General features: G+C 45.0%; 1 protein-coding gene across 3 annotated transcripts in view; it reads left to right on the top strand.

Moving 5' to 3' along the window:
• Positions 1-21249, top strand: part of LOC144770671 (uncharacterized) — a 204644-nt gene extending 183395 nt beyond the window's left edge. For 2 of the 3 annotated variants that reach the window (XM_078655385.1, XM_078655387.1), the window contains 2 exons: positions 17915-17957; positions 20103-21249. In XM_078655385.1, the coding sequence (XP_078511511.1) occupies positions 17915-17957; positions 20103-20136 (77 nt within the window). In that variant the 3' untranslated portion in view covers positions 20137-21249. Of the gene's footprint in view, positions 1-17867; positions 17958-20102 lie in introns of all 3 variants that reach the window. The other variant, XM_078655386.1, reaches the window with a different exon arrangement.
• Positions 21250-25976: the final 4727 nt, after the last annotated feature.

The following is a 25976-nucleotide window of genomic DNA, read 5'->3' as shown; positions in this document are numbered from 1 at the left end:
AACACTGGCTCCAGACCAACCGCCCAATTCCATCTTTTTGGCGCGGACGAATTAGATCTGTAGCCAGGGTACCGTGGGTAGGTAATACCAGAAAAACAATTCCCGGGGATTGCATAACAATCACCTTCGAGGATCCTCGAATTGCGGATTATGTTTGTGCCTGGGAAGACATTACCTCAAATGGAGGAATTAAGATCAAATCACTCTCCTTCTTTTATCCCTTTAGGCAAGTGGACGGATATATACAGGAGCAGGAACCTCCTTGGTCTGTACCCTTCCCTAGGCAGAACGATCAATCAAACATCCGATATCGCGATCCCCCCAATCCTTATGAGCCAGACTATTCCTGGCACACGGTGAGACACCGTAACCAGGGAGGAAGGTGGGAAGATAGAAGACCCTATACTCAATGGCCCCCACATAGAGAACAGTTACGATGGGACCCATGGAACAACATCCCGCTAAATAATAGGTATAGTGGCCTAGAATTGGTCGATTGACCACTATCAGAAATCCTTCCAACTAACACCCAACTATCTTCCTCACCACAGCCTGTTACCACATTACAAGCTATTGGTGATAAAGCCTCCATTACCTTAGAAGCAGATTCTGGTGATGATTCCCTATATATTAGGGTATCCTCCTGGAACATCGCGGGCCTGCGAACTAAAATCAATGATGGCTCAGCACAGGAATTCCTATCTTCAAATCAAATAATCTGTCTCCAGGAAACATGGTCTGTAGAGGAATTACATCTACAAGGCTATAAAACTTTTAACGTCCCAGCATTAACTAGTACGATGGGTAGACCAAAAGGTGGTCTTGTTACCTATATATCTAATTCCCTATCTTTTAAAAAGGTGGCTACACCCTCCCAGGACCCCAATCATCAAATTTTAACATTAACCCTTCCCAATAAGGACACAATTATTCTGGTTAATACATATAACAATTTGTCAGATGAAAATTTTATAACTCTTATCACTACCCTAACTGACAAAGTGAAACAACTTCTTTACCAGAGCCCCAAAAATAGGACAACCAATATAATTTGGGGAGGCGATTTTAATTTTCACCCCTGTACAGCTCCTAATTTGGAGTGTTGTGGGATAGTGGACGAATTTAATGTCCCACTATCCCACCTCGCGCACTCCAAACCAGGAAACATAATTAATACCGCTTTATCAGATTTGGATCTTCAAATTGCCAACCGTCCTAATGCAGACTCGAACGAATTTCTCCCGACATATGTGGGCAGAGGTCACATGACCGGATGTATGACGTTACAACGCATACTTTTACTCCGCGTACCATTACAACGCGGTATTTACAACGAATACCGTTACAACGCATAGCGCTTTGGGGTGCTGGATAGTGGTAAGTATAATTTACTATTCTAACTCCAGTCCCCGTGGACCCTAGGGAAGGTGTTGGATAGTAAATTAAACTTACCTCTTATCCTAGAGCGCCCCCCAGCGCAATGCGTTGTAATGCCATGCGTTGTAATGCCCGCGTTGTAATGGTAGTGCGGAGTAAAAGTTGCGTCGTAACGGGTGTATACCCACATGACCACAGTAGATTTTATATTTCTTTCCCAAAATCTGATGACGAAGCTGAAGGAATTTGAGGTTATAGCTACCCCCCTCAGCGATCACGCAGCCATAGTAATAACTTTATCCGTGCCGCCTAATGCCTCCCATAAATCGGAAATGGCGATCACCCTTAAGCAGAATAGGATTCAGGTTGGGAACTATAACGGACTGACCATTAAATGGGCTAAAATCAACCCAGCAGACATACTGAAAAAATTAATTACTCGGTCCTATTCTAATATAGTGAAATGCCTGGATCTTACAACCAGTCACAAGGAAGTTCTTAGAAATTTTAACCTAATATTAGAGGTCATAAAGGACTTACTCACCTTTCAACCTAAGTCAAATTGTGATAATAAGCCAAAGTGGTTTAATCACAACTGCACAGTGGCCCTATCTAAGCTAAAATCTGCGCTTAAAAACAACCCCCGAGATGTGCCCTTGATCCAGCTCCTGAGGCGCCAATATATAGGGGAAAGAAAGATGAGAATGGCCCAACTTAAACAAAAACTATGGGACGATCTCCATCAAGGCGCAGTCACAAAAAACAGCGACCTGTTCTGGCGTACAGTCAGATCCCCATTCCTGACAGAGAAGGATACCCCGAAGATAGAGGTCGCCATTGATGAAAACACATGGGTTTCTCACTTTGGTGGAATCTTTAAAAATATTCTCCCATCAGAATCCCTATCCCCTAAGGTGAACTATCCTATTTTGGTTCCCTTTGACATTCCAGACCTCATAGATGCCTTGCAGAGTAGTAAGGCAGGTAAGGCACCAGGTCCCGATGGGGTCCCTGTGGACCTTTTTAAAAGCAACCAAGATCTATGGGCTCCCATCTTAACTAGAGTTTGTATAGCAGCGGCGAGTGAGGGAATTCTAACTTCCTGGACAAAATCTATAATGGTCCCCATCTTCAAAAAGGGGGATCGGCAAGATGTAAAATGCTACCGCCCCATTTCACTGCTGGACTCGCTCGGGAAGGTAGTGGGGAGAGTGATACTCGAGCGTCTCCAGCAGTGGACTGAGGATAGGGGTATTATCTCGGAGATTCAATTTGGCTTCCGAGAAGGTTTCGGGACTCAGGAACAGGTCCTCAACCTCACTCTAATAATGGGAAAATATACACAGGCCACTCCCACCAAAATATATATGGCCTTCGTAGACCTTTCCGCAGCTTTTGACTGTGTTTCACACTCAAAGCTGTGGAAGGTCCTAGCACAATTAGGGATAGACCCCCCCCTGCTGGATTTCCTTAGAGAACTCTATACTGGGGCCACGGCCAGAGTACGTTTTGGCGTTAATGGTGAGCTGACGTCCCCGTTTGGTGTGGAGCGCGGGGTCAGGCAGGGGTGCGTCCTGGCCCCCTTCCTCTTCTCTCTCTACACCAATGGATTGGAGGGGGAGATGTTGAGGGGGGCCCAGGACCTCCCACGCATAAATCACCGCCTGATCCCCGCTCTGCTCTATGCGGACGACGCGGTTATTTTAGCTCGAACCCCTGGTGAACTCCAGAAAGCAGTGAGCAGATACACGTCCTTTATGGGCAACTTAGATTTAAAGGTTAACGTGAAAAAAACGTTCATCATGACAGCTGGCAGAGGACGTAAACGAACATATCCTATTCTCCTGAATAACCAAAAGCTAGAATCAACCCCCCATTATCCCTACTTGGGGGTCATGGTAGATGACCAACTTAGTTGGAAGCAAGCAACTAACACCAGGGCACTCTTATTTAGGAGATCAATTGCCGCATTAACATCTTTCTCCCAGAGGCTAGGAAAAAGACCAATAGGAGAACTCCTTAAGATATACAAGGCTAAATGCCAGGCAATTGCAACATACGGTGCAGGAGTCTGGGGGTACACAGACACCAGTACTATTCAGAAGGCGGAAAATACATTCTTAAGATTTTTGTTAGCTACCCCCAAAGGCACCTCAATTTACGCAATGCACCAAGAATTAGCCACTCCCTACCTGGAAGATCTAATCAAAATAGAACCCCTGATGTTGTGGCGTCGCATCTGGTTGTCAAATAAAAATGCTTTGTCACAAGCTATCATCGCAGACGCAATGAGTCTGGATAATTCTTTGAAAATAAAGTGGCTCTTATATGTCAGGAATTTTTTCAAGGATTTAGGCCTTGAGAACTATTATCTTGACCCGGCTTCCATTATGGACATCTCAAAAAAAGATTTGAAACAGAAAGCACTAAGCCACCTTGAATTGCTAAGACTTGTTTCTAATTCTTCGAAAAAGGCAGTGATCCACGCAAACATGATTCAAGTGTCCTTTGTCATTCATCCGTATCTTGAACTACAACTAACAACTTACGAGAGAATGTTAATTACGAGATTTAGGCTGAACATGTTCTTCAGAATGGTCACCTTTCCGACACAAAATTGTTGGGACGCCAGTTTACAGCCTTGTTCTTGTGATGGAATTTCAGTGCAGTCGAATCTGCATGTGATCCTGCTTTGTAAATACCATCAAGCCCACAGAAAGATCTGGCTTTTACCAATACTTAAATCTTGGGGAATGAGACAGTGTCGACCTGCCCTTCTAAGACTACAAATGTTAGAAACAGTGAACGTCTGTTATTTTGTTAGTAGCTTCCTAAAGTGTATCGTGAAACACAGGAAAAACCTCTAGGCAAAAGTCGTATTTATTTGCAATCGGCACCTTGCACACATTGAATAACTTTTTTTCTTGCTATTTCGCTTTCTATATGAAACCAATTTTTAATTGAACTATTTGTAATTTGTGTATTTTATGAATGCATGTTATTCTGTGTTCTTTTATGGTTTTTCCATTGTGACTAAACCGAATAAAGATTTATATTATTATTATTATTATAGTCTCCATAGAATTATTCTAAGAGCCAGGTCTTCAGCATCTTGCAGAACTCTTGAAGTGAGTAGGAAGCCTTGATGTGCTCAGGGAGGTTGTTTCATGTGTTGGGTTCGATGTAGGAGAACAAGTGACCTGCTTTTGATTTTGTGAATGTGGGGGGTGTATGTGAGTGCGTGGGGTAGAGTCATAGTGTCTAGTCGGGTGGTGAAAGTGTATGAGGCTGTTAAGGTGTGCTGATCCAATGTTGTGAAAGGCTTTGTATGTGTGAGTAAGGAGTTTGAATTGGCTGCATTTCTGATTGGGGAGCCAGTGGGGCACCTTGAGGTGCGGTGCTGTGTGGGTGCGGTGCGGGAGGTCCATTATGAGTCTTGCAGTGGCGTTCTGGATGGTTTGGAGCATTTGTAGAGGTTGTTTGAAGATTCCGGCATAAAGTGTGTGGCTGTTGTCGAGCATGCTTGTGATGAATGCTTGGGTGATGATCCATCTGGTGTTTTGTGGCAGCAGGCATAAGATATGGAAGCAGGAGGCGCTCACTGCACTGACCTGTGCTCTCATGGTGAGTTTGTCATCTAGGATGATCCCAAGGTTTCTTGCGTTGTTGGTGGGTGTTGGTGTTGGTCCCAGCTCTGATGGCCACCAGGTGAAGTCCCATGGGGAGGTCTTGTTTTCGAAGATCAGAACATCCGTCTTGTTGGAATTGAGCTTAAAGAACTTTGGGGCATATTATCAAGGGGGTTTATCTCCGCTTTTTTGGCTTTAAAAGCCAAGAAAGCGGAGATAAAATTATCTCCCTATTACCTAGCTGTCGCTAACACCAGTTAGCGACAGCTAGTAGGAGATAGCGACCATCTTGGGCCCCGCTTTGCATGTCAGTGATATTTATCACTAATGACATGCAAAGGGGGCGTGCCAAGATGTTAGCGACTGGAAACAGTCGCTAACATCGGTATCTCCTATTACCAACTTTTGGAGATATTCGTGCTAAGCGCGAATATCTCCAAAAGCTAACACCTGCCCTGAGCAGTTCTTAGCAATGTTATCCAATGGGAGGTGGATAACATGGCTAAGAGCATTAGCTCGGTAATGCATGAATATCGCTGACTTTTCAGCGATATTCATGCATTGCGGCCGTTTTTTATCGCATTTGCGATAAACCTTGGTAATACCAAGGTTTGTTTGCGGTAAAAATCGCCGCAGCTCAGCGGTAAATTTTTGTCTCTAACCAAGCAATAGCGATAATTATCGCTATTGCTTGGTAATATGCCCCTTTGTTCTCATAAAGTCTGCTACCATGATCATTCAGTTAGAGAAGTTAATTCGGAAAGTGGTTGTATTGTCCATCAGGGAGAGGATGAGTTAAGTGCTGGTGGCGTATGAGTTGATGGTGATGCCTTGGGATCTGATGATGTTAGCTAGGGAGGTCATATAGACGTTATACAGGCTGGGGCTGAAGGATGATTCCTGGGGGACTCCACAGATCAGTGTCTTGATCTCTGATGTGAATGATGATATTTTAACCCTTTGGGTCCTTCCCATAAGGAATGAGCAGAATCAGTGGAGTCTAGGTCCTTTGTTGTTGAGACAGGTTGAGCAGGAAGAAGGATGTTGTTTCTCTGTGGTCCAGGATGGTCCTGATGTTATCGGTGGCTGCAATGAGTGCTGTTTTCGGGCCATGGTTCTTTCTGAAGCCTGATTGGGTGTTGTCCAGTAGGTGGTGAAGCTCGAGGTGAGTAGAGAGTTGCTTTTTGATAGCCTTCTCCATCATTTTGTCTGGGTACAGAAGGGGGGGATATCGGAAGAAAGTTGCACAGTTGGTTCAGGTCAGTTGATAATTTTTTTAGGAGGGCGTTGACTTCAGCATGTTTCCAGTCATCCAGGAAAGTGGTGGTTGTGATGGTGGTGTTATTAAAGTGGGTGTGGGCAGTCCTGATTGGTGATGTTCCCAGGTTGTAGATTTGGTTGAGGGATTAGATCCATGGGGGCCCCTGAGTGGATGTTCCGCATGCCAGTTGCTGTTTCTTGTCCGGAATTGGGGTGTCCATTCGATCAGGTTAGAGATGGCTAAGTTGTCTATGAGGTCACTAGGGCAAGGTTGGTGTAGGAAGTTGCTGTAGATGTTAGTGATTTTGCAGTGGAAGATGTTTGATAGGTTGTTGCAAAGTTCTTGGGTGAGAGTAATATTGTTGATGGATGCAGAGGGTGTGGTGAAGTCCTTTAGGATCAAGAAGATTTCCACACTTCTGTTGGAGCTACCTTCGATGCATTCAGCTAATGCTTGTTTTTGGGTGTCTTGTTAGTGCTGGTGGTAGCGTCTGAGATCAGCCTTGTACAAGTGTCTGTGGGAGGTTTTGTGGTTCTGCATTTCCTTTCCAGCTGTTACAGTGTTGTTTTTGATTCTCAGAGGGAGGTCCTCTGTCCAGCTGGCTTGTTTGTTGAATCTTCTTTGCTTGTTAGGTTTAATGGGTACGAGGCAGTCTGCACAGTTCTTGATCCAGTTGCTTGTGATGTCCTTTTTGAGGTCATCTGTGGGGTTGGGTTGCTTCGAGCTGAGCCAGACTTTTTGGGAGATTTTTCCTCAGCTGCGGCTGGGTAGGCTTGTGCTTATGGTGTGTAGATATAGAAGTGAATGCTGGAGTGCGTGCGGCATTGAGGTGTTGTATTTGATGCTGTAGCTAGTGGTGAAGATGGTGTCCATTGTGTGTCCTGGTGTGTTTGTGTTGTTCCTGGAACAAACTGGGTGAGGCCAATGCTGCCTAGGCTTTCGAGGAGTACTGTGGAGTAGTGGTCGGTTCTATCCTCCAGGTGAAAGTTAGGTTGCGGAGTAGTATGTAGGCTCTGGAGTCTATGATGAAGGGGGCGATGAAGTCAGTGATGAGGCTGTTGAAGGTGGCTCATGGTTCGGGTGGTCAATATGCAAGGGTTCCGTTCAGTGTGTAGTTGTCGGAGAGTTGCAGCTTGAAGGACAGGTTTTGTTATGAATGTGGTGGCGTTCTCTGCCAGAGTCGAGCATTTGATGAACTCTTTAACCCCTTCGACGCTCATGACGAGCTGGGCTCGTCATGCAGTAGCCTCCTGCTACGCTGATGACGAGCCCAGCTTGTCATGAATAGTGGTATCTGTAGAATCCCAGCACAGGAGAAAAATCCCCATAGCGTTCAAGAGGTTAAAGAAGATTGCGAGTCCTCCTCCTGGCTTGTGGGTGCGACCCCATCGTACAATCTTGTAACCCTTATGGATTGCTGTGGCGATGCTGGCTGCTGATGTGGAATTGAAGCCGGTTTCCTTCATGCATGATCTATAGTCTTCTGTGCATTATATAATCGATTGAGCACTATGTGATAAATAGCCAATAGAGCCAAAGCTAACCAGCTGGCCATAGACCAAAATTATGCAAGGTGCATAGAGGACAAAATAATCCATTTCATCATACAACCAGTCCTGATTTATGGCCCATAGAGCACTCTGTGATCCAAGATGCACACATCACTGCTTGAACTGGGTTGTGGCAGAAACTTCTCAACTTACATTATGCCCTAGTCATTGAGTTTAAAAATGCTCTATCAGTGTCACTGGAACTAGGAAGCAGCACTCTCAGGTAATTTGTCATTAGGACAAAAGGGAAATAATGAGATCTTTGAATTGTTTAGTTGTTCAGCATTTAGTGTCCGCGCAATGAAAATTGCAAGTCAGCAGTGTTTATGGAACAGTTTAAGACTACCTGTTACAGCTTATTTTTGGATCCACAGATCAATGTTTATATTTATTAGGTCAAGCATTCGAGACCTCTTGTATATACGTTAGTATATATACTTTAGTATATACTTATATGTGTATGTACTTTGTGGGCTCTGGAGATCAGCCCTAGGACTTGTCTACTTCCGCTTAGGGGCTTTTTTTCTGTTCAACTGCCTCTATTTAACTGTCTTGTTAGAAAACGTCCAGCAGAGGTCAGTAAAATACCAGAATTGCTTTCTGCTGAGGGACTTTCTGTTTTTTATTGTTCTGGCAACTGCCTCTATGTAACTTTCTTGATAGAAAACGACCAGCAGAGGTCAGTAAAATACCACAATTACTTTAGCCTGCTCTAGATTCCAGTCGATAGAAATTGTCTTTCACAAGCACCTGTAGACAACAATTTTTTTTTCAAATCTTGTATTTTCAGTGATATGACCACTGAAGGCCCTGCTTTCATATTAAAAAACAGAGCTGAAAGGCAATGTTTCTCTCCATGTGTTTTCTTACCTGGCGTTTCACAAAGTTTGGTGCTTACTTTCCCTCCATGTTAAAGAACAGTAGATGTTTAAGCACCCCGGCTAATGAGCTGCATTGCTAAATACATATACGTTCCCAAAGGCGAGACCGATTGCATTGCAAATGCTTGTCTTAGACTTTCAGTGCAACTAATGTCACTGTGGTGTTTTTATCTGTAGTACAGCTGATAAATCCTGTCATGGGACCTTCGGGTTTTTATCTTCTGTGTACTTAACGCACCCATTGCAGGACTAGGCAGTTTAGCTCCAATCTGTCTTTTGCAGCTTTCATCTACCAATAAAGTGGCCTCCTGCCGCTTTATTGGCAGGAGGTTTTACAGTTTTGAACAAGGTTAAATTGCCTTTGGCGGCACAGAATCCACACACGAAAGTTCCAGAGGGAGAACTTCAGACCATGTGACCAACAAAGACCATTGCGTGCAACCAGGGTAACATAATAATAATAATAATAATAATGTGCTTAGTTCATAGCGCTTCATGCAGCACTTATGTTTTAAAGAGCTGTATGTGACAGGTACTCAATTAGAAGTATGGACAGCAGAGTCTGCCCTGCAGGCATTCAAACTTGTGACCTGCAGATCGACTCGCTCCTGCACACATATTCAACCCACTGAGCACTCCTTCCTGTTGTCATTACTTAACAAACATTTGCATTGCAATAGGTCTCGCATTTATATGAGTTTAATCTATTGGCATTGTAAATGACAATGCCTTTTATTTATGTTTTAAAAACGAAAACAAAAATATAAAGGCGTTGTTATTTGCATGTCAATAGCTCAAACTCGCGTACATGCAAGACCTATTGCATTGAAAATGCTTGTTTGTATAGTGTTGGCTTTGCGTAATTTCAATTAGAAGAACAGCTCACCACCTCCCTCAGCAAAACCCCTCCACTGATATCCACTTATGCTAATACCTCATCATGCAACCTCCACCGTAGGATCTCCAACTGCACCGACACACTGGCTCCCCTGAAGAAAGCCCCAGGCAAAAAATACTCCAAGGAAGCCAGCTGGTTCTCTCCCACCCTTTGTGAGTCCAGACGCACCTGTATTTATTTATTTATTTATTTATTTATTTAATTTATATAGCGCGTTATAACCACCGGGGTCTCTAAGCGCTGTTTGTCCAGATTCCGTAGTGGGGTTCAGTATTTACTTGATCTTGACACCACCTCTAGAGGCTGCTCCATGCTTGCTTGAACAGTGCAGTTTTTAACTTTTTTCTGAAGGATAACAGATTGCTTTCCTTCCTTAGCTCTGGGGCCAGTTTGTTCCACAAAGCTGGGAGTGTGTTGGAGAAAGCGCGTCCACCCACCGTAGCCAGTTTAAAACGGGATTGGGACAGGAGGGTAGCGTCCGACGAGCGCAAAGTCCTGCTCGGTGTATATGGGGACGGACGGGATTTCAAGTATCTTGGTGCCTTACCGTACAGCGCCTTATGTACGATACACAGACCTTTGAATACAACCCTCTGCCGAATCAGGAGCCAATGTAGCTCCTGCATCAGGGGGGAAGAGTGGGCAGTCCTAGGTTTCTTATAAATCAGCCGGGCAGCATCATTCATAACCCCCTGTAGCATATCCAGCAACCGCTGGGGCAGACCAATATACAGGGAATTTCCATAGTCCAGCCTAGCCAGGATTGTGGCTGAGACCACGTGTCTCAAGGTGGAAAATGAAAGTAATGCAGAGATCTTCCTCAATTGTCGCATCAGGCCTATACAGGTACCCACTACCGTGGTGACTTGCTTTTTCATGGAAAGCTTGTCATCCACGTACAGGCCCAAACTTTTGACTGCAGACGCCGGTTCCGGTGGCACACCCAATTCCGCAGGCCAGAGTTTCTCGCTCCAGGGGTTGCCCGTGATGGAAATAGGCAACACTTCCGTCTTGTCCGGGTTGATTTTTAAAGAATTCTCGGACATCCAATTGACCGTGGCTTTAAGTATGTCCTGCAGCCTGGTAGACGCTCCTGGGCCATCATCCAGCCGGATGATTATCTGGGTGTCATCGGCGTAGTTATATACTAGGCAGTCCATCCTATTCAGGAGTGCAATCAAAGGCTGCAAGTAGATATTAAAGAGTAGGGGTGACAGGGCCGAACCCTGTGGAACCCCACAAGTGATGGGGGCAGAGGTAGAAAGAAGATCCCCCAACTGTACTCTTTGTGTCCTGCCCTGCAGGAATGATGTAAGCCATGCATGTGCTGTACCCCTGATACCAAAGGACCTCAACCGCGACAATAGTTGTTCATGACACACAGTGTCAAAAGCCGCGGAGAGATCCAATAGTACCAGGGCGCTCGCTGTTTTTATATCAGCCCGACTCCTCAGTTCATCTAGGATTGATAGCATGACTAGTTCCGTGCTATGGTTGGCACGGAAACCCGCCTGATTGGGCTCCAGCAAGTTATTGCTCTCTAGATGTCCTGAGAGCAGTGCCAGCACATGCTGCTCGATCACTTTTGCCAAAAAAGGCAGCTGGGAGATAGGTCGGAAGTTCTTCAAACACTTCATGTCCGATCCAGGTTTTTTTAGTAGAGGAATCAGGCGGGCCTCTTTGAAAGCTAGAGGGACCTGTCCTGTGTGAAGGGAAGAGTTCAACAGATGCAAAACTTCTTTCTCAACTCCTGGCAGTGCCAGTTTAAACACATCAGGAGGACATAGATCAACCCGAGAACCAGATTTAACTCGGTCCATAATCGTGAGTAAGTCCTGTTTTGCAATTGGGGAGAACTCAGCTAACAATGTAATATCTGCCGGACCAATATGGTCAGGTGGGCGAGGACAATCAAGGGGTATAGTTGCAGCAATTTCTCCCAGAATATCAGAGATCTTGTTCACAAAGAAGTCCTGAAACCTCTGGCAATCCTCCTGGGTGAACTCAGTGCTTTGCTCTTTGTTTGTCCTGAGCTCAGCCAGGACCCGAAAGATTTCCTTCTGAGGATTTCTAGCTGCCACTATTCTTTCCTCAAAGAAAGCAGCCTTCCTGGTTTGAATGGCTAGTTTATAAATCGCTAAGGATGAAATATATTCTTTCTTAGCTGTGGCGTCATACTCTTTCCGCCATGCTCGTTCTTTCCTCCTCACCCCACGTTTCAAATCACGTAAGGAATCATTATACCAGGGAGCCCCAGCTCCTCTCTCCACCTTCTTCACCCTGCGAAAGGGTGCCACCAGATCAATGGCTCTCCCCGGTCTATGCTGAAGGTGTCCACAAAGGGCACCAACATTAGCATTCTGCTCCTTTACCGGAGGAGACTCTTCCAGGAGATGCACCATTTTCTCCCCATCGATGTTTCTCCACTTCCGGGCCATTTTCCAACCTTCCCCAGGCTTGGACAGGTGGCCGTTCAATAGAATTCTACCCCTTATTAAGGAATGGTCAGACCAGGCACATGGCAAGATCTCTGTAGAGCTCTGGACTGGCATGGTGGTCCAAACTAAATCAAGCACATGTCCCTTCTCGTGTGTCGGTCCCTTCACTTGTTGAGTGAAGTCCAAGGAGGAAATTGCTTCCTCAATCTGTAGCGCTTGCCCCTCTTTAGGGGATTTTTCCCAATGGTAGTTGAAATCTCCGACAATAATAATTTTGTCATATCTCGACCGTAGATCCTGAACCAGTCTAATGAAGAGAGCCGGGAATTCTGGCGAGGCCCAAGGCGGTCGGTATACTACCAAAAACACCACACATACCGGCCCCCGCCTGAGTTTTACCCCCATCACCTCTGCGCCCCCCAGGGTTTCGGATAGAAACCTTTCGGCGCGGAGACGGGCCTGATAGAAAAGAGCTACTCCGCCTCCTTTCTTAGCTCCCTCCCTATTGAAATGGAGTGCCAGATAGTTATCTGGTAAGGCCGCCACTAAATCCGGCGCCGAGCAATCATCCAGCCATGTTTCGGTAAGGGCAAGGGCATCTAGCTCCCCATCTTCCAATAGTGAGAAGACCTCCAACTTGTGGCCCGGTAAAGAGCGTGTATTCAACGAGTAGACGACTCAAGAAGAGATGGAGGAGCAGCAAGAGCCTGGAAGACCACTCAGCTTCAACACCGCTGTCACCGCACACCACCACCTCATTAGAACAACAAAGAAAGCGCCCACACAAGAAAGGATCAACACCAATGTACTCAATAGTAAAGAACTTTTTGCAGTGGTTGAAGAATTTGCCAGACCCAAGACAGAGGCAGCAAACATTCCACCCTACCTAGACCTCTGCAACAACCTTGGCGCCGTCGTCCACCACAAGATTAAGGATATACAACAGTTTCGACAGCCTCAATACCAAAGACCCTCCTGCCCCACCCGCAACCATCACACACAACGACACCGGACCCCAACAGACCCTACTCAGCTGGACTCTCCTCACCACTGATGACACGCTCAAGATCATGAAGAGCATCCACACCGGAGCACCCTCGGACTGCTGACCGCACCACATCTTCAACAGAGCTGGCATCACCATCACCCCGAACTCTGCCCCAGTATCAACTGCTCCATCAACTCAGCCACCTTCCAGGAAGACTGGAAACACGCAGAGATCAACCCCTTGCTGAATAAGCCCTCTGCCAACCCAACGTACCTCAAGATCTTCGGACCCATCTCTCTGCCCCCATTCCAGACAAGGTGATCGAGAGGGCACTCAACAGCCAACCCTCTGAGTTCATCGAAGCAAATCACATCCTGGACCTCTCCCAATATGGCTTCTAAATCAACCACAGCACCGAGACCGGCCTCCTCGCATTCACAGATGGCATCTGCACCCTCCTCAACCGAGGCAAAACTGCAGACCTCATCCTCCTGGACCACAAGGCCACCTTTGATATAGTCTCTCACCACACCCTATGCACAAGACTCCACAACACCGGTATCTGTGACAAAGCCCTGGAATGGATCCACTCCTTCCTCACCAGCTGTCAGACTACCTCATGCCACTCTGAACCCACAGAGATCAGCTATAGAGGGCCTCAGGGCTCCTGCCTGAGCCCCACTCTCTTCAACAACTACATGGGCCCATCGCAGCTATTGTCAGGAACCACTGACTCAACATTGTCTCCTAATCCAACCACACCCACCTGATTCTCTACCTCACCACAAACCTACAGCTGCCAAGGACAACTTCCATGACGGGATGAAGGCTGTCGGCACCTTGATGAAGAACAGCTGCTTCGAGCTTAACTGAGAGAAGACCAAAGTTCTCATCATGGGCTCCACCCCCACCTTCTGGAAGAACTCCTGATGGCCCGGAGACCTTGGAATCCCCCCTACCATAGACCACACACGAAACCTCAGCATCATCCTTGAATCCTTGCTCACCATATGCTACCAGATCAAGTCTGTCTCATCATCCTGTTTCCAAACACTACTCCTGCTTTAAAAGATCTTCAAGTGGATCCCCACTGAGTCCAGAAAGACGGTCACCCACGCACTCATCAGCAGCAGAAGCGACTACGGCAACACACTCTATGCCGGCATCACCCAGAAACACCTCAAGAAACTGTAGAACATTCACAATGCCTCCACTAGACTTATCCTCAACATCCCTTATATCTCACTTAAAACTGATACAACGGCATGATTTCTTTGCAGGTCGGTCTCAAGTCTCAAATATTATTAGCACCTTCATTTTTTAGTTGTTGATCTTGAAACTCATCCATTTTAGAATGGATTTAATGTTATTGTCTTTTATTGCAGCCACCTTTAATCTCCTGCATTATCTATCTGTTCTAGGTATTGTGGTATTGTGGTGAACTGCACTACAGGCACATAAAACCAATTGGCTGCTGCATCATTAATAGCTAATGTACAATTGTTAAGCTTTGCAATGCATGCATATAATTGGATGGGGTAAGATACATCCAAACCCTCAATAACAATAGGTGAAAAAGAAACCCCCCTTTGGGCTGAGCCAAGATGTCATTGACAAAGTCTCAAGCCAAAGACTGACAGGACCTGACCAAACAAAACTGATTGAAAGGGGCTGACCCAAAGGCCACAGTATTCCTAGTAGAAATTATAGGTCGGTTTAGACAACTGCACTGTCAAGTTCTTACCTAAAAATGTCTCTATTTTTGTAGCACAGTTGAGAGAAGCATGTAGAGGGTTAGAAACTGTTACGTAAATGGTCATGATTCATACTTACCTCAAGGATAGTTATCCCACCAGAGTGAAGATCTACAGACTAGAGATGGCTTCATGCACATACTTGTGGGAGCATGGTTACAAATGTGCACCAAATGAATGAGCATGTGCACTGAGGATAGCTTCAGACAGACGTGTGGAGGGAGCACCTACATGTACCAGAGGCTGGGTTATCATCCTCAAGGTAGCTGGCAAAAAGCCTGGTGGTGGTTTATGTTAAACACATGCATTTGCCTGCATTAGGAGAATGACTGCTTACAGAGGGTCTTTGGAGTATGGGCAAATGATGACCATGTGTAATGGCTGATCACCAACAGATCTGGAAGTCTAGGTCACAGATGTGCACCAAAGGAAGATCTGTGACCCTTGGGAGGGTTGACCCCTGTTGCAGTCCTACATTCGATGTCAGACCTGTATAATGAGAAGGCTGCACATACAGCAGAGTCCTCTAGAGGAAGCAGTGGCTGCTTCTCCGCTATGGTGGAGGAACGTCGCCCCACTGATTCACAGCAGTGCCAACTTTAGAAACATAAAATGATATAACTTAGTTATTATCATTTTATGGTTTAAGTCTGTCTGCATTGCAGGAGGGTGGGCGGGCGGTGCTGCTCTGTTCTGGGAGCAGGGGAGGAGTGGTTTGCCCACTCCTATGTGCACAATGACTGTTTGGTCGGCGCTCTCTGGCCGCCCAAAGCAGTCATGCACACTTCCCTGTTCTCCATACAGGCTGCATTACAGCCTGCATGGAGAACATGCCCACCTTTCCAGCCCCTGGCTGAGCACCGTGTCACGGTGCTCAGACCAATCACAACATGTGATTGGTCCCAGTGCTAAAAACAGACATTGCAGATCGATAAGTAACTGTAGGAGGGGAAATTAATTCCTAAACAGCCAGGTTTCCAACACTTTGCTAAAGGGAAGTTCATTCTCAATTTAGCATAGCTCCAAAGGTAAGGTGTTGCAAAGTTTGGGGGCCAAAAAGGACATTGAGCAGCCCCCCCAACAAGATTTGCAGGTCATGGGAACAGTTACAAGTGTGCCAAGGAGAATCTAAAAAGTCTAAGTATCCAAGCAGTGAAGGGACTTATTAATTGTTAGCCCTGTACATCATGTATAGGGACTTGAATTGCCTTCAGCGCTCCACAGGAGGCCAGTGGAGATCTATTAATGCCGTTTTGGCAGACTAATGTTTTGGGAAATTCATCAAGAGCCGGGCAGCAGTGTTCTGCACAACCTGCAACCTTCTGACCACATATTGGGGGAGCCAATATACAAGGCATTCCTATAGACAAGGCATGATAGTACAAGGGACTGAACAATCACTCTTCTAGCTGTAAAAGGAAGGAGATTGAGAACCTTCATTAAGGGTCTCAAAATTCCAAAGCAATAGGCACCAAGCTGTTTAGCTTGGTGGTCCATCGTGAGATTAGGGCCCAGCCATGTCCTCAGACTTTTTATTAAGCTTTTTGAACTTGAAGCTTACTTAAGCAGTAGAAACATAGAGGTCGGATCATTGTTGGAAAATATTGCCCAGCAGCATGACTTCTGTCTTTGTTTAATAAGTTTCCATTGGCCATTGGTAGCTGGCCATTCCATCCAGCCACCTACAAGAGGTAAGGCATCAAAGAAAGATGGGGTCTGGGGAGATTTGCATGATCAAGTGGGCATCATCGACCTAATAGACAAATGACAACCCAAATTAGTGCACAAAATCAGCCAGGGGTAGCAAGTAAAGATTGACACGGGTGGGACTCAGGGCCGACCTCTGAGGTACCCCACAGCGAAGAGGAAGACTAATAGATTATTAGAAGGACTGGTTTACCACCTGAAAAGTTTTGTTCTCCCAAAAGGAGGAAAGACATTTTTGCGCACTGCCCTCGATACCTCGATTTCAGATTCCGTGAATAAGAATAGAGTGGTCTACCGTATTTAAGGCAGCACTGAGGTCTAAGAGAATAATGGCTGCAGAACCTCCTTGATCCTGCATCTCGCCTTCAGCGTGTATTAACTCCCTGCATCCTCTTTGGAACCACTGCACTCAGAACCGGTTCTTCGCTCAATGAATAAGACATAACAACACCCCAGCATGAAGAAAATTGACGAATTACCTCGACTGCTGGGCTGATATCAACGTATGGTTCGTCTGCACCCCGCAAGTCGCTGCTTGCGACCAGGACCAAGGTACACTGTTCACTTGGCCTGCATGGCTCTTGTGCGTGCCCTGCGCTCCATCACGGTCTGCTTGAACTGTTGACTTTGCCCCAGTCCAGTACGACCAGATAACCACTAATGGCGCTTATTGCTTTGAAGCACTAGAACTCTTTACTCTTTAGAAATTCATACCTCAACTTCTACTTATAGGATTTATGTTGTTTTATCTTGATTTACTTATAACATCATAATCTATTTTTCTAAACCTGTGTGTAGTCTTTTTGTGGTGTTTTCATTGTATTACTGTGTGTACTGTACACCTTAACTCTTTAGATAAGCTTGATTGCTCTGTGCCAAGCTACCAGAGGGTGAGCACTGTTTATCAGTGTATATCTGACTTACCCTGTTTAGAGTGGGGGTTCCTACTTGGACAGGGTGCATATCTCTGCCAACTAGAGCCCCCATTTCCAACACATACTACAAAAATATAATCTCAAAAATATCAATGACTAAAATACCCACAAGGTAAATAAATACAGGTATGTATAAGTTTACTATATTAAACTCCACATATCTGTTCATTGACTATGCATATTTATATATGTTTGCATATACACACACACACACACACACACATATATATATAGATGTGTGTGTGTGTGTGTTTATGCGTACACATTGAAATTTATAGATGTTGTAGGCATGTAGATGTGGAGTTAAAAATAGTACTTAGTATATTCTTAAGTCCATGAGATTTTGGTTGTCTATATTTGTGCTGCCATATGCGTGTCTTCGGTTAACACACATTTATCCGTGCAGTCTCCACATTTCACAAAATACGTTTTTTATGTCTTTTGTGTAGGACACTGCCCTCAAAAAGTGCCTCATCTGTTGCACCTTGTTTTTCAGCCATTCTCCTACTGAAATACTGTAAAAAGACCGATGAAAGAGGGTAAGTGACTTCCCTTAACCCTTTATGGTCCCCAAATTGAATGTTTACCCACGTGGTCCTGCACCTATTGCCACCATAAGATTCAGCATAGGATTCTTATGGTTTTACTTTGGCCACTGGGTTCAATCTCAGGGTGTCTGGGGCAGGTGAGATAATGTTATGTTCCCCCACCTGTCTTCTGAGTCTAATGCATCAGATTTGTACTGTATCTAGGAATGGGTACTTTGTTTCCATTTTCCAAAGCAGCGAGTTTCTGAGTCATTGTACCTCTAAAGGGTGTTGCTTGGCCTTTACAGTAGTGAACAGGTGAGGTTTTATCTTTCTTATGGTATGTTGTGTATGTCTAAAGCTGTGCTTTCAAAAAAGATGACCAGGTTCACAATAGTGCTTTGCCTTTGTAAAGGCAGCAATGTCGTGTTTGTGAATGGAAAGTGGCAATTTGCAATGCTCATAAGTACATCTCAATTCACAAAAGACATCACATTGAGATGTTTGCAAATTGCCTTGCACATATTGGATGCCAAAGAAGCATCATGCACAATCTAATGCACAAATGCTTAGAGTCCGCTTCTGAGGTCGCAAATATTGGAATAGTTAGCCCATGTCGAGGTTTGGGGCTAACCACCAAGTGTAGGCTATCAACTTCTGACAGTTTACACTCAGGGCCTGATTCTGATGCGGTTAGGAAAGCATTCCCACCTAGGACCTGATTCTGATGCGGTTAGGAAGGCCTCCTCATGGCATTTGCTCCATCCAAATCGGATCAGGAACGTGTCTTCCTGACACAGGGCCCAATTATGATGCGGTTAGGAACATATGCTCCCATTGAAGTCAATGGGAGTCCAACCAAATCGTATCTGGAAGCATCCGGATGCATCGTACTCCGTCGGTCGTACTCTCCCAATCCGAGTGGGTCGGAAACCATTTCCAACCCGATTCGATCGGGAAGGTTTCCAACCCGCATCAGAATCAGGCCCTCAGTGTGTGCAGGGTGGGTGGCACTGGGAACGAACACAGTGGTCCTATCGATTATCCTAATACTTGTTGCATTGGGACATGTTTTGTGGCTCTCTGACCCTTGGCCCTTTGGTGAATAGCGGTCACAATGTCAGCATATTGCAAATTAGACTGTTGTCCCATGAAGGCCTGCAACCCTGAACTAACAACTGTGCTCAATGAGGCAAATTCGATTCCTGCCTCATTAAAATTATTGCAGTGGAGAGAATCACTACACAAAGACTAAGGCTTATCACATCACAATACAAGTTCGAGCCTTTGTGTTTTGGAGACCGTGTTTGGGTCTGGCAAGCAGCCAAGGATGGTGTGTTGATTGTATAGTTAAACACATCACAGATTTAGCAGTAATGGTCATACCCTACCACCCTAGTACAAATTACAATAATAAGTAAACTTAGGTGCATAGCCCCCGAGGTCAAACTGCCAGAAAACCTCCTAAATAACACATAATCACAAACACAAAACAGAGAGAAGCATTCAAAATTTAGAATAGTCCTTGGTCCTTTTATCACAATGCAATTAACTGAAATTTCTTATGTCTATGATATTATGATGACATAATTCTTTATATTCAGTCTATCCAATAAACTTAAACACCATTGGTTGTAAAGAATACAATCAATATTTATTCTTCAAACCAACTTCATGTATCGTAGTAAACACCATATCAGCCAAGAAAACGCTTTTCACCACTATAAAGTGACTTCATCAGGGATGAATTTCAGCTAATGTCTCAAGCGGTTTATTAACAGTGAAAATCATCTTAATTACACATGTCCAGTGACATCAATATTCTATAGAAAATTAGAGCAGCCACAATACCCGCTATTTGAACCAACAGCCAGTGTTTAAGTTTATTGGATGGATTGAATAAATGAAGATGTCACCATAACATCACAGACATATGGGAATCAATGAATTGAATCAATGACTTTTCCAAATTCTGAGGGCCTTTCTCTGCTTTGTGTTTGTGAGAACATGTTCGTATAGTGGTTAGTTCTCTGCGTTATAAGCCATGGAAGCAGTTTTGGAAGGCATTGTGAAGAAAGGAGTGGTGGCATCTGGGTGGTGAGTGATGATTGCATGTTGAAGAACACAGACTCCAAATATGTCTTCTGTTTATTCCAGAGGCTACTCTCTTCCATCCGGAGTCAATGCATGATGAGCACACAATCAACAGTGGATCCCATTCTGATTTGCCAGGACTGGAAGGACTTATGAAGCAAGAGCTAGTGTTCCAAGAGACAACTGCTAATTTTTTATCATGAAAATATATTTTTATCATTTATCTATGGTATTGCCTACAATAAGTTAATCATTCATGTGCTGTCCTCTAACAATGAAAGGAATGCCTTAGCCGAACATACCTAACAAGATTCCTGGAGGACAGCTTTGGCTTGGAGAATGAAAGCTCAGCACAAGTCGGTGAAACCTGGAAAAAATTCCAGGACTTCACTCCAGAATGCTAAGACATTTTCAGGTGCATTATTTCTTAAATATATAAAAAGAAAGTAATAGAAAAGCATGTTAAGGGCAATGGCAAAATTGAGTGCATATGTTTTTTCCATCCTTTTTTTTTTAGAGCTGCACCAATCAAGAGTTCAGTAGTGCTTTCTTGTGCTTTGTAGTCACATCTGAGAAAATGTGGTAGTAATGCATACAAAACATGCACTCAAATATTTTTACGTATTATTCTTGATTTTTGGTCTTGATCTGTTAATAGAGCAAACAAAATCGAGTTCATCACATACAATTTCAGCAGCACCCAATTTAACATTAGGCCCATCAAAGACTTCCTAAAAAAATCAAAATGTGTGTACATCCTTCATTTAGTCCACTATAATGGTGGGAGAAGTTTATTTTATATGTAAAAAATGTCATCTTTAACTTGTTTTCTTTATTTACTTTGTGGAATGTTAATCTTGTCTGATGAACCAGCAGCAGTGTGGAAAAGGGAAGGAAAGTTGACAAAATGTATTTCGAAACTTTCAGTACATGAATATGATCAATGTGGGCTAAAAGAGTACCTGAAAAGTTCGGGGAGGTTTCAGGACCTCAGAAAAAGACAAGCTCTTCATTTTGGTAATTTGTCTTCGGTCCTTTAGGGTCCGCAGCCAGCATGCAGCATCAGAAATAAGCGAGAGTAAATATAAAATTGTGCATATTTTCGGTAATTCCGGAAAATAATCATTGTAAAATAAATGAAATGACTTGACAAAGTATAAATAATAAATGTATTGAGAAGATCTAAATCCTTTCGTATGCCAATATTAAACATGGTGTTTAAGCTTCTTTATTAATTGCTAAGGTTGGATTAGGGGTCGTTGTAACTCGTGTAATTTTGTGTGTCATAGTCACGCGGAATTACCCAAAAATTGCACAAGATGATGCAGAACAATGTGAGAAGAAAAAAAGTTGCATTTAGTGCAAAAACACCCCCTCATGTCCTAAGTGGATGTGAAGATGCATTTTGCTCTAAGAAATAGCGCTAAATGCAAGAGAACATGAATAGCGGGCGCGAGCAGGTGCTTGCTAAATATACAGTTGGGAAAAAATTTGCACCAACTTACTCCCAGCATTTAGCACTACTTTCTTTGAGCAAAATGCACCCTAACATCCAGAGTGGATTCAAGGATATATTTTGGCCTAAGAAATAGCACTAAATGCAAAAGACCATGAACAGCGAGCAGGAGAAGGAGCAGCTGCTCACCCATGCTAAATGTGCCCTCGCAGCAGGTTTCTTTCCCCAAATTACTTTGATTAGTCCAACATAATTGAAATTCCGCCCAGGCCTAATTTTGATGTGTGAGTGTGTGTTGGAAATGGCGCTTTTTGCAGGGTCACCCCCACACATTTTGTCTTCCTCCTCCACTTTTTGCTGAATTTGTTTTTGTTGGCCATGGGACTCTGTGCACTTTGCCACTGTTAGCCAGTGCTAAAGTGCTTGCTCTCTATTCTTAAAACATGGTGACATTGGTTCATACCCAATTAGGATATTTAAATTACATATAATATAAGTCCCTAGTAAAGTTCACTACATGTGCCGAAGACCAGCCTGTAAATTAAATGCTACTAGTGGGCCTGCAGCACAGATTATGCCATCAACTTAATTAGCCCTCTAACCATGTCTCAAGCCTGCCATTGCTGAGCCTGTATGTGCAGATTACACTGCCACTTCGACCTGAGAAAAAAAAACCTTTTGCCAGGCCCAAACATTTCCTTTTATACTTATATGTCATCCCTCTGGTAGGCTCTGGACAACCCAGAGGACAGAGTGCAAAGTATTTAAAAGGCAGAGCATGTACGTTTAAGTTTTACATTTCCTGGGAGTGAAAAACTCCCACATGATAACATTGGGCTTACCTTATTAGCTCTTATAAGTGTAATTCGCAATCTGGAAATTATAAACTTTTCGAGTTAGGTGTCTCTCGAATCACAATTTAAAATCACATCTTACAGTGAAGTTGGATGTGAAATAGCAATTCTGAAAATGATACTTTTAGAAAGTTGGCATTTTCTGAAATTAGTTATTTGGTGCCTGCTGCCCGTCTCTGATCACTTGACTGGGGTGAGTGACAGCTGGGCTTTGTGTAGTCCCTCTAGACAGTCACACACAATGGGAGCTTAGATGTGACTTGGCTGTATCCTGTCCCCACACAAAGGAGTGATTAAACCCCTGTAGTGAGTCTGGAGCAAAGGAAGGAAGGCCAGGGCTTCTGTACACTTCAAAGGCCTGACTTTGAAGTCTCCCCCACTTCAAATTAGGTCAGTATTTGCACATACTTCGCTTAGTTTAAAACTGCATTTAATCTACTTTCAACAATCGTTGTACTATGGATTGAATTTGGCACTTTAAAACTTAACACAGGAACAACTAGAGACTCCATACTAGGGAGTGCATGCTCTAGTTGTTACACAAGCCACAAGTATAAAACGGGATACGCCGCACGGACATGCAGCAGGCTGGCCGCAGGCACACCTTGCAATCCCATCTGCACCCGGATGTGGCCCGCCCCAGCCACGCTGCCCATGGGCCCTCGAAAGGTATCCTAACAAAATATTATAGTAGAGATCTTCTATTGAGGTTGTACCATTTTTAGGACCATTATTTATTAACGTTCCATGTCCTCAATGAAATTTTCCATTTAGCTCGCTATCTATGGTAGGGCCTTCACAGAGACACAAGAAAGGAAAGGCTCAGTTTTTGGCAAGTCTAATTAATGCCTGCTCTATGCAAAAACATGCTGATAATATTTACGATCTTTTGAGTGAGGACAATCCTGATACATCTGACTTATTATTTTTGACAGAGACTTGGCTCCCCTAGTCCTCCAACCCAGTCACTGCATTGGCCATCCCCAATGGTTATAAAATACACAGGAAGAATCGCCAGTCCTGTAGGGGAGGCGGAATTGCCATAATTCTCAGGGATGACTTAGACTGCCTGATGTTCGAAATTGAGGGCCTATCTGGAGCTGAGGCAATGGAATTTTGTTTCTCATTGTCTCATCAGCATGTGGCAAGAGTGTTAATTTATAGACCTCCAGGGCCTGCTGACCCTTTTCTGAAGTCTCTAAAGCACACCTGGTACTGAGATATGCACAATTTATATTTTATGGGGACCTCAATCTCCATATGGATAAGGTGGACAATAATGAGGTATTCAAACTTAAAGAAGTGATTATGTCATTAGATCTACTCAACATATATTTAGTCCCAGATATCAAACGGGACATGTGATTGATCAGTTATTTTCTAATATGCGTTTGCAGGTACACGACCCTTTACCCCAAGTCTGGTCAGATCACTTTCTGATTCAATTTTCCTGGTTGGCCACCATTAACACCTTCCATGTTTCGGTAGTGAGGGAGCAGTCCGATGCAAAAGTGCTCATGTGAGTTGGATGGCTCCAGTGTGTCTGACGCCATGAAATAGGGAATCCCTCTGGCGCAGGAAATAGAAGGATTCCCTTTTCCCCCTAACCAGCCTCAGGAGCTGGGGAAGAGCTTCCCAGCTTCCAAGGCTGTTTAGTTGGTTTCCCTGAAATGAAGATCAGAGCGCACATCGCGCTGACATCATTTCAGTGAAATTGAACTTGAAATGAGCCAATAGGCTAATTTCAGTTTCTCTTTCTACGTGTTCAGGGGCTATCTCACCCCCCGAGTACATAGAAAGACTGGAGGTATCAATGGTAGCCCTCCCTAGTGGATCACTGCGTGGGGATCGCCCCAGGATGTTGATCCCCAAGCCGGGATTAACCCACTGGACACCAGGGATGGGGGATCAACTCCATAGAGCAAGGGCTTTTGCTCCCTCCAATTGTTTTTGAGGCAATGCAGATCGAGAGAGAAGCCCCAATCTGCCACCCGAGGGGGCAGAAAGTCCTCTAGATGCCAGGGATTTGTTTAAAGTGTACTTAGATGTGGGGCTGCCTGAGATGGGCAAAATTCCACAGTCTTTCTGCCCCTCCCCCCCCCCCCCGGGGCAGTAAGCCCACTAGCTGCCAGGGATTTATTTTTTTAATGTATTTAGGGGTGGGGCCTGCCCGAGATGGACATGCTAATGCCCCCACCACTGCAGAATTCCAATCTTTCTACCCCCCTGGGAGGCAGATGGGGGGAACAGCCCCAGAGTTGCCCCCGGGAGGGCAGAAAGCCCAGTAGACACCAGGCATTGTTATTTTTATATATGTAGTGGTGAGGCTGCCCAAAATGAGCATGCCAATGACCCCACCCTGCAAAATTCCAGTTTGTCTACCCCCTGGAAGGCAGATGTAGGCAATAGCCCCCGATCTGCCCTCCGGAGGGGCAGAAAGCAATCTAGGCACCAGGGATTTTCTTTTAATATATATAGGCGTGGGGCTGCCCAAAATGGGCTTGCCCCCCCAAAAAAAAATCCACTGCCTTTCTGCCCCCCAGGAGGCAGATAGGGGCAATAGCCCTCGATCTGCCCCGAGGTGTGCTGAAAGCCCATTAGGCATCAGAGATTGTTTTTTTTTAATATAATTGGAGTGGGGGCTGCCCACAATGGGCATGCCAATGCTTCCCCCCCACAAAAATTGCCACAATCTTTCTGCCCCCCCTGGGAGGCAGGTGGGGGCACCTTATCTGCCACCGTTGGGGGGACAGAAAGCCCACTAGGGACCAGGGATTGTTTTTGTATTATACATAGGGGTGGGGGCTGCCCAGAATGGGCATGCCAATGCCCCCACCCCCCATAAAAATTAGCTACAGTCTTTCTGCCTCCCCCAGGAGCCAGATGGGGCAATAGTCCCTAATCTACCCCTTGAGGGACAGAAAGCCCACTAGGCACCGGGGATATTGTTATTTCTTTTAATATGTAGGGGTTCGGGCTGCAGAGAATGGGCATGCTAAGACCCTCAACCCCAAAAATGTCTTTCTGTCCCCCCCGTAAGGCAGATCGGGGCAATAGCCCCTTATCTGCCCCCCAGAGGGGGGGGCAGAAAGCCCACTAGGCACCAGGGATATCTTTATGGGAATGCCAGTGAGAAGCTCCATGGGCAATGGTCGCTCCCTTTTTTTTAGGCATACATTTTGGCTGTTTCAGTGATATTTTTAGTCTTATCTGCACCCAAACCTTGGCAGAAAACCACTAGAAACCCGGGAGAGTTTGTATGTAAACTGGAGTTTGGCTGACGGTCTGTGTGTTCTGACCTTTGGCTGGTGGTGTGTGTGGACCTGCACTTGGCTAAGGGTGTGGGTGGACTCGCACTTGATGACGGTGTGTGTAGATTGGCGCTTGCCTGGTGGTGTGTGTGGAGTTTTGCTTGGCTGGTGGTGTACGTGGACTGGTGCTTGGCTGGCTGTGTGTGTGGATGTGCTTAGGTGCAGGGCACCAGGCATTTCCCCGGTGTGCCGGAAAGGTGAGAGGTGGTTTTCTTGCCTTGGGGGGCTGTTTCATCACTGGGGTCCGGTTTTGCAGCAGTGCTGCAATATCGGGCCCCGGAAACAAAAGCAGGAATGGTGCTTTTTACTTGCACGC

This window comes from Lissotriton helveticus, chromosome 7, assembly GCF_964261635.1.
Source record: "Lissotriton helveticus chromosome 7, aLisHel1.1, whole genome shotgun sequence".
Taxonomy (NCBI): Eukaryota; Metazoa; Chordata; class Amphibia; order Caudata; family Salamandridae; genus Lissotriton; species Lissotriton helveticus.
The sequence above is the reverse complement of the archived record's forward strand: the minus strand, read 5'-3'. Positions and strand labels throughout refer to the sequence as shown.